At 40.2% G+C, this 9,408-nt stretch overlaps 2 protein-coding genes across 2 annotated transcripts; both read left to right on the top strand.

The window, feature by feature from the left end:
- On the top strand, nt 7,028-8,263 carry LOC107614951. The gene has a single exon (XM_016317075.1). It carries the CDS (start codon nt 7,028-7,030, stop codon nt 8,261-8,263), a length of 1,236 nt encoding a protein of 411 aa, XP_016172561.1.
- Nucleotides 8,325-9,200, top strand: LOC107614952. The gene is made up of 2 exons (XM_016317076.1): nt 8,325-8,634; nt 8,770-9,200. The coding sequence occupies exons 1-2, from the start codon at nt 8,325-8,327 to the stop codon at nt 9,198-9,200; spliced, it is 741 nt and encodes a 246-aa protein (XP_016172562.1).

Below are 9,408 nucleotides of genomic sequence, written 5' to 3' on the forward strand. Positions count from 1 at the left end.
TAATTTAATATTTTTTTATTTGGATTTCTTATTATTTCAATTATATATTTATCGAGTACTTTTTAAAATAGCAATTTTTACTTTGTGATACAGCAGACTTATTGTATTATTAGCATTAGACGGTAACAGAATATGCTTCTACACGATTGTATCATTCTATATTTTGAGGCTGCTGACTTAAACCACCTTGTTAGGCTAAATAACTATTAATTTAAGTTGGATAAGCCTCTTATCAGCTCATTTATTGAGAGGTGTTGTTTCAAAATACACACGTTTCATATGCCATTCGAAAAGTGCACTATCATGCTACTCGACGTGGCCTACTAGTTGGGTTTGCTTATTGATGGCGAGGCAGTCAACGAGTGCCTCTTACGTTTTTCGTAGTTCATTCTGAATGAGAAGTCAGCGTGAGTTTAATTTGAGGAGCTATTAGACGAGCTTTTGCCAGCTAGATGCATCGATAAGATGACAATGACTTTCAAGTGGTTTCATGACACATTCAAGGTGCTCCCAGTAGATACAAATGAGGAGATATGCTCGGATCTATATTATGATGTTGCTCTCCACTCAGCTATTTGGTGAGAAGACTGCGACACAGGTGGTTCTTAGTAGTTCTCACCTCTGAAAATTTTCTCAACAATGAAATAGAACTTATAGATCTTTATCGCATCCTATCACAAATGAATCATACTTAACAGTGGTTAACACCATGAAAATCGAGATCTTGTAAACTAATTTTTTCACCCGTTTGATTCTATACATTCTGAGTTTTTACACTGGCTTTCCAATCAGCAAAACTACTTGATTCACGGATAAAAATACTTGTTGGATTTTTATCAGCAAACTTTATTGTATCTCTTTTTTTTTTTAATTTTCCCTCTATGATGCACAAGAGTTAAGAAATTTTTATCACTAGACATTGTATTTAGGCACTTTACAACACACTCATCATATTTAAGCTGTATTTATATACCAATGTCTCTTCATAATTCATAGCAATCTCAAACTGACTTTTATTTTCTTCATAATTCGTCGTTGTGAACAGCGAATTATGCTTTTTCATAAATCGCTATAACTTCTAACGGATTATCATGTGCTAAAATATCTTCATAATTCGCTTTAGCCTCTAGCAAATTAAATTATATATATAGAAATTTTATACTCTACAAATTCATTTTAACCTCCAACGGATTACATAAAATTCAATTAGGATCGAAATGTAACATTTTCATAACGCAATTTATAAACACCTAATCTAATTTATAACCATTTGATTAGATTATAGTCTCCATTTAATTTCCTCTGATTATATATTTTTTTAATATATATACAACTTTGATATATGTTTCGAATGTGTAAATGACAAGGTATGTTTGCTTTTTTTTTTCCCTATAAGGAAATAAGGGAGGGAAAATGTATAATCTATCATAGATCACATCTATATATATCTGAAGTCCGAGCACACAAAAACACCATCTATGTACTTTGCAATTAATATGTCATCATCACTGCCATGGGCTTTTTTAGCCATGCATGTTATTGGGAACAATAGGGCCCCCTTCCTAATCTTCCATCTTCCAAAGAAATTAAAGAGCGCATATTAATTAATTGTCACAACAGAAGACATGTTCATTTATTGACATAATACCCAGTGACCCATTAGTTCTTTCACCTACTTGATCTACCTTAGTACAATACCAACGATCCACCCCATTATCAAACAACAACCCCCTCCCCCCAACCACCCCCCCAAAAAAAAGAGATTTTTCCCATTTTGTGGAATATGCTTGAAGAAACCTGTTGCAAAGCGAAGCCAGTATTAATTAAGTTGATCAAGTGATACGTAAGTTTGTTTCATATTTATTGTATCTCATGTTCAAATATTAGAAATGGAAACAATATAGTGTACACACATTTTTCAAGCTATGTTAATCATATTTCTCGTAATAATACCTAGATATTGAAACAAACATATATAATGAGCTATGTAGTTTAGTATTATTGCTGCTTTCTAACATTGTTTGTGCGGGGATTTATTGTCAAAGTTCGTAAGAACATATGTGATGGTTCAGAAAGAGATATTTAATCTTTTTTTTTTTTTGAAACCTTAAGATAGAAATTAACAATTTAGGAGATTTTTTGGTTTGGTCTTATAACGAACAAAAACAAAGCAAGACAAAGGAAGGAAAAGGAAGATGATATAGTCATATACCATAATTCAACCTCCAAGTGCAATGAAGTTTACACTACCAAAAATACGCTCATATAGTCAGATTTATCGGTGGTCATTACTGATGGTTTTATTGGTGAATTTTGCGACGGTTTGTATAATAATTTTGTCGAGGAATAAACCTTATAATCAAATTTAGCATTTCGCCAGAAATCCAACAGTAATGAACGGCTGAAAAACTATTTATTAGAACTACAACGGTAATTCATTTTTTGAAAAGCACCGTTTTGTTAAATGAAACGATTAATTACCATTGAAAAATCTGACAGTAATTTGAATACTTAGGGTCCGCGACTCCCCCCATTCTTTGAAACCCCTCTCTCTCTCTCTCACTCTCTCCTCCTCTACCAACTCTAGGAAAGACATTGCCACCAAGTCTTCGTCGTCGTCGTGCACGTCATTGTTGTCCCAGGTCTATTTGTCTCACCGCCGCAACCTACCCTCTCCATCTCTCACCGCCACTGTGAAGACCGCCGACCTCCACAATGCCACCTCCAGCCACCACACCACCTTCAGCTACCCAAGCAACAACCCTAACCCTAGTTGTTTTTATTTGATTTTAGAAAGACCTTGAGACTAACCCCCTAATTTAATGCCACCCCAGTCGCCACTGCTGCCACTGCGCCTCCACCACCACCATTGCGTCTCCACTGCATCCAAGTTGCAGACTTTTTATATATATCTTTTAAAAACTTTATTAATTTAGTTTATTTAGTAAGAAAAATTATTTTTTTTTAAATTGTGTTTTTTACTTTTTTCTCTTCTAATTATAATAATTATTATGATAATTTACCGTCGAATTTATTGGGGGATATAAATTCGACGATAACACGGCACGAAATCGAATACAAATTATGCCAATATTACAGTTAAATTTTCTTCGTCGATAAATTCTATCTAAGTTTGGCATCCTGAAACTGGTTACCGTTAAAAAAATCCGACGATAATTATTGATGGAATAAGTAAATTCGATGATAAGTGATAATCGACAAATTTTATACCATTTGTTTTTGTCTGACGATAAATCTGACGATAAATTTATTACTGTCGAATTTTTTAAAATTTTACCAATAAATTTAACGGTAATAAGCGAATTTCTTATAGTGTACTGTTATATCCAGTCTTTACTAAAAGTTGCAGTAAAATTATTACTATATATTGTTCAAATCAAATTAAATACGTCAAATCTGGTGAACTCACACTAAGTTAACCAACAGAAACTATAAGGACTCATTATTTCCCGTGTTTCACTTTGGCATGACAAAATGATGTTTAATATTTGAAAGCCGTTGTTTATCACTTCAATTCACCACTAATCAAATTTAGAAGAAAAGGGGTATTGGAACGTTAGAATTAGGTTGCGAGTTATCTAACCAAGTCATATCTCGAAGACAACACCACTGATTATGAATTAAAGGTGGATTTTAGGGTTCTGAACGTGAATTTAAAATAATTATTCAAGAAATTAAATTCGAGACTATAAAAGAGTTTTGACTTTAAGATTAGTCCTAGGATTACCTATCATAGTCCCTTCCAGAATATTAATAGAATTGGTTGAATTGTCCTAATAATCGGTGAACACTAAAATCTAGAAAGTCTATTAATGTTTATTAATTCAATCAAGTAAAGTTCCAATAAGTTCACCACTCAATTCTAAAAAAATAACTTGGAGTTATATATTACAAAAAAGACGTTGAATACTATGGAATTTACCGTTAGATTTAGTGGCAGACATTATTAGCAGCGATTTTACCAGTAGATTTACCGTAAGTTTGGTGTCACATTCGTCAAGTCAAAGTATTACCAACAGATTTTCATTTCCGACGATAAATTTGCCGGTAATAATTGGAGGGAAGACGAAAAAGATAGATGCAAAAATTAGTGTCGGATTTATCATCGAATTATTTCGCCGTAAACACTTTAGTGAAACGCAGGGGTTTTGGTGATCTGCAATGCGTTACTGTCAGATTTATCCGCTGGTAAATCCGACGGTAATCGTGTCCTAAATTCAAATCACGAACCTTTTTTCCTTCATTTTGAATCTCTCGCCTCCCAGTCTCTCTCTAACTCTCTCATCTCTCCTCTCTGTCAACACCTCATCGTTAGCCCCCTTTGACGTACGGCACCCTCTTACCGTTCTGCTGTCGCTACTGCTGCAAACGCTTCTGCCGCTGCTTCTACTCTTCTTCTCCTGCTACTCTTCTTCTCGGCACTGGCGTGAAGAAGAAGGTCAGAAGCTCCTACCCAGCCATTCCCTTCCCCTATTAAAGCTCATTTCAAGTAATGCTTCAGAAATTCTAAAATAGAATTAAGGTATGAGCTTACTTGTTATTATAAAATAGGATTTGTGTTGATTATTATTGATTTGTTTTGATTATTCAGGTTTCTTAGTGAAGTTTTCATTATATATTTTTTTATTAACAACAATCAACTAATAATAAACTTAGAAAATTAACAACAATAAACAATAACTCAATAATTAACTTAGAAAATAAACAAGTTAAGATTAACTCAGATAATTAACAACAATCAACTAATTAATTCAAAAAATAATTAACTCGGATAATAATAAACTTATAAAATTAACAACAATAAAAAATAACTCAACAATTAATTTAAAAAATAAACATATGAAGATTAACTTAGACAATTAATAACAATCAATTAACTCAGAAAATAATTAACTTAAACAACATCATAGCAGAAATTAGAACAATGCAGTTGGTGATCTTACACTTACAGAATAATAAACTGAAATCAGAACAATAAACTAATATATGAACTAAATCTGAAGAACAGTTAAATCTCTAATACAAACATCTTAATTGCAAATTTTCTAATACATAACAAATTAAAATAAGATAAATTAGAGTTTAAAGTTTAACTATCAAAAACTAATTAGTGAGTTACTTGAAAACAGTGGCGGCTCAAAGGACTTTTCTGGCGTGGTGGCAGCACGGACGGCAAAGTGGTGGCGGCGGTAGCCAATCGGTAGGGCTACATAAGGGTTTTTTTTAAATAAATTAAAAAAATAATAAAAAAAATGAGGAGGACAACATACTTGGGGAAGGAAGGAGGCAGTGACACAGGGAGCAATGGCGACAGTGGTGGTAGCAGTGGCAGAAATGATGAAAACGGTAGCAATAGAACGACCAACGACCGATAAATCCAACAGTAACACTTTTGCATACAAATGACCAAAATGTAGCGTTGCATTAATTCGGATAAATCTACCGATAAATCTGATGGTAATGATCGTGCCAATTTTTTTTCCTATTAATTATTACCGGCAAATTTATCATTGGAAAACTAAATCCAGTAATAATTTTTTTACCCAACGAATTTATTGTCAAATCTGCCGATAAAGTTACCGCTAATGTCCGATATTAGATTCGACGATAAATCAAACGATATTCAGCATTTTTTTGTAGTGTAAGGATGGATTATTGGAACTTTGCAAGAGAAATTTTGAAATAATTTCAAAACTTGACTTGATGATTAGGTTCAACCTGACTTTGGTGTTTTTTTTTTCCCCGATAGTTTTGGTTACAAAGCATTCCGCACCGACAAAAAGCAGAAAAAATCGTAACCAGAACTAAATATTTATGCATTTTCATGATTACACTACCACAAGATAAACTCCTAATTCATATTCTCTTTTATTATTATCATCCAATTGAAAGCACTTATCCTTCAATTATCACAAAAGACTCTCTACTATCACAATTTTGGTAAAAAGTACTTGACAACTTTGATTCTTGTTACGGACCACCAAAGTCCAGCCCAACTAGTCGCCGGGTCGGATCACTGCCTCCGACCCAAGCCCAAGCTACCCCTTACAAAGGAAGCCAGCGGGCCGGTCCTTGCACCTGACCCGGACCGCACCCGGTCTCCCCAACTGTGCAACTCAGCACACCCTGGCAAACCGGTCGGGTTGGCTTCCCCTGGGAAGCTCCTGTAGCCCCGACCCGAAATCCGAAACGACCAGCATCTCCCACGTGGACAGGGGCAGCTCGCGAATACCCTGGCCAGTGGGTTAGGTCATCTTTTGGGCCCATCCAACACCATATATAAGGGGAAAGGTCAGCTCTCCCCCCGGGGTACGTCACATCTTTACCTAATTCGGCTATCCTTTGATACGGACTCTGACTTGATCGTCAGAGTGTCCTTGCAGGTGGCCACACCCCCGTGTTCCGTTCAACCTCCGGCATCGCCAGAACACCTCAACCCTCGCTCCACGTCCGCTCAGGGTCTCTCCCTTTCTCCTACTCATCACCATCCGACTACCCGAGAACATAAGGTAACGAACATTGACGCCGTCTGTGGGGACCCGATGTAGACATGGAGCGACCCATTACTTCGGAGGAGCTCTGTGAAGAAGGCGGGGCCCGCTTGAGTAGGGCGAGTTCGACAGCTCGCGTTGCCGAACAGCCGAGATCCTCTATTCAACCCAACCAACAAATGTACACCAAGACACCCGAAAGGCGTCCCTTTGGGGTGACGGGAGCCGACAGCGCCAAGATCATGCAAGAACTCAGGCATAGAGTACAAAACCTTGAGCGGAAGCTGGCGGCAAGGGACCGATCCCACGAAGGCGTCAGCCACTCGCACGGCGACGACAGCCGGTCCCACGCCCGTACCCGATCCTTCTCCCTAGCACACGACAGCCAGGGAAGAAGCCTAACAAGGCACGAAGAGGTGCACACACAAGCAACTTCCTGACCTACCCAAGGCGAGTCAGAAAGCCGCTGGGAATCCACGAGAAGGAAACCCAGGAGACAACAAGACCCCATTATCATGGGAGCCACCCCCTTTTACCCCTCAATCCTCAAGGTCTGGTTCCCGAGAAACTTCGACAAGCCGATGGACATGAGGTACGATGGGACCAAGGACCCCCAGGAGCATATCACAGCTTTTGAAGCAAGGATGAACTTGGAAGGGGTAGGTGACGCGGTCAGATGCCGGGCATTCCCCATAACACTGGCCGGTCCAGCAATTCGATGGTTCAACGCCCTCCCACAAGAGTCCATCACAACTTTCGTAGACATATCTCGAAGCTTTCTAGCTCGGTTCACGACGCGCATAGCCAAAGCAAAACACCCAATCAACTTGCTGGGGGTTACCCAAAAACTCGGGGAGCCGACTAGGAAGTTTCTAGATAGGTTCAACGACGAGTGTTTGGAGATCGACGGCCTCACGGACTCAGTCGCTAGTCTATGCCTAACAAACGGCCTGCTAAACGAAGACTTTAGGAAGCACCTCACAACCAAGCCTGTATGGACCATGCAGGAAATTCAAAGCGTGGCCAATGAATACATCAACGACGAAGAGGTCAGCCAGGTTGTCATAGCCAACAAACGGCAGATCCCTAGCTCGTCAGTCCGGCAGGCCCCTCAAGTCGATAGGTACAAAGAAGCTCCCAGGGACGACACCCTAAACAAGCCACCCAAGCACCCACGGGTAGGAAGGTTCACGAACTACACGCCACTTGCGGCGCCTATAGTAGAAGTCTACCAACAAATTGCAGACAAGGGAATCTTGTCCAGATCTAGGCCATTGAAGGAAAGAACGGGAGGCAACAAGAGCCTTTACTGCGATTATCACAAGAAGTTTGGCCACAAAACCCAAGACTGCTTCGACCTCAAGGATGCCCTGGAACAGGCCATAAGAGAAGGAAAGCTGAGCGAATTCTCCCGGCTCATTAGAGAACCGAGGAGGCGGGAAAGGGAACGCTCTGAGGAAGATCGGAGCCGAACTGTCAAACCAAGGCAAGAACCCACAGAGGATGCCAATAACCCCCCAACTTTCGTGGTCAACATCGTGGTCGGGCGCGACAGCCCCCCTAAATCCAAGTCGGCAGCCAAAAGGGACACCCGAGTACTCTCCATCTTGACAGATGGCCCCACCTCCAGCAAAAGGCATCCCACAATATCATTTGGCCCAGAAGATAAGTGGTTCAATGACCTCCCCGAAAACTCCCATGGTAGTTACCGCGCTGGTCGGGACAGGAGCAGATTCAAACATTCTATTTAGAAACGTGTTTGATGCCATGGGGCTCAGGGAATCCGACCTCAAGAATCACCAACACGGAGTCATGGGACTAGGCGATAACTACATTAAACTCGACGGGACGATCTCTCTCCCAATCTGCCTAGGAACCAGTGACGCCAGGAAATCGGTTATGGCAGACTTCGTAGTCCTTAGAGACTCCACTATCTACAACATCATCATAGGAAGAAAAACTATCAATGAATTCTCAGCTGTAATATGCACCAGGTTCCTAACAATGAAGTTCATAACGGACAAGGGAACAGTTGGTTCCATAAGGGGAGATCTAGAAACGGCAGTCGCTTGCGATAGCACCAATCTCTCTTTAAAGAAGGATCTAAGAGGGCAGCCAGCGTGTTCCTGGCAGATCTTGATGTCAGGATAGAGGACAAGCCAAGACCAGAACCAGAAGGGACATGGAAAAGTTCCAGATACGAAAAATGGCAGATCAGTTTACCTTCGTAAATAGAAACCTGCCCCATGAACTTAAGGGCCCCTTATAGAGATCGTGAGGGCAAACGGCGACCTCTTCGCATGGACCCCATCAGACATGCCGGGATTGGATCCCGAGGTCATGTCCCACCGGCTAGCCATAAAACCTGATGCCAAACCGATAGCCCAGCGGCGAAGGAAGATGTTGCAAGAAAGGGTTGAAGAAGTCGCCAAACAAATAGCAGGATTACTAGAAGCAGGGTTCATCAAGGAACTCGAGTACTCGACATGGCTGTCCAATGTCGTCCTAGTCAAAAAAGCCAGCAGAAAATGGAGAATGTGCGTCGATTACTCTGACCTAAACAAAGCGTGCCCAAAAGACTCCTTTCCCCTCCCCAACATTGACACATTGGTTGACTCAGCGGCAGGATATCGTTTCCTCACCTTCATGGATGCCTATTCTGGCTATAACCAGATCCCGATGCACTGACCTGACAAGGACAAAACGGCATTCATAACACCAGGGGGCACTTTTTGTTACAAAATAATTTCCTTTGGACTGAAGAACGCAGGGGCCACCTACCAAAAACTAATGAGCAGAGTCTTCCATGACCTCATCGGCAAGTCGGTAGAGGTTTACGTCGACGACATCCTGGTAAAAATAGCAGAGCCAAACAAGCTAATAGACGATCTCTAGG

Source organism: Arachis ipaensis, chromosome B09, assembly GCF_000816755.2.
Source record: "Arachis ipaensis cultivar K30076 chromosome B09, Araip1.1, whole genome shotgun sequence".
Lineage (NCBI taxonomy): Eukaryota > Viridiplantae > Streptophyta > Magnoliopsida > Fabales > Fabaceae > Arachis > Arachis ipaensis.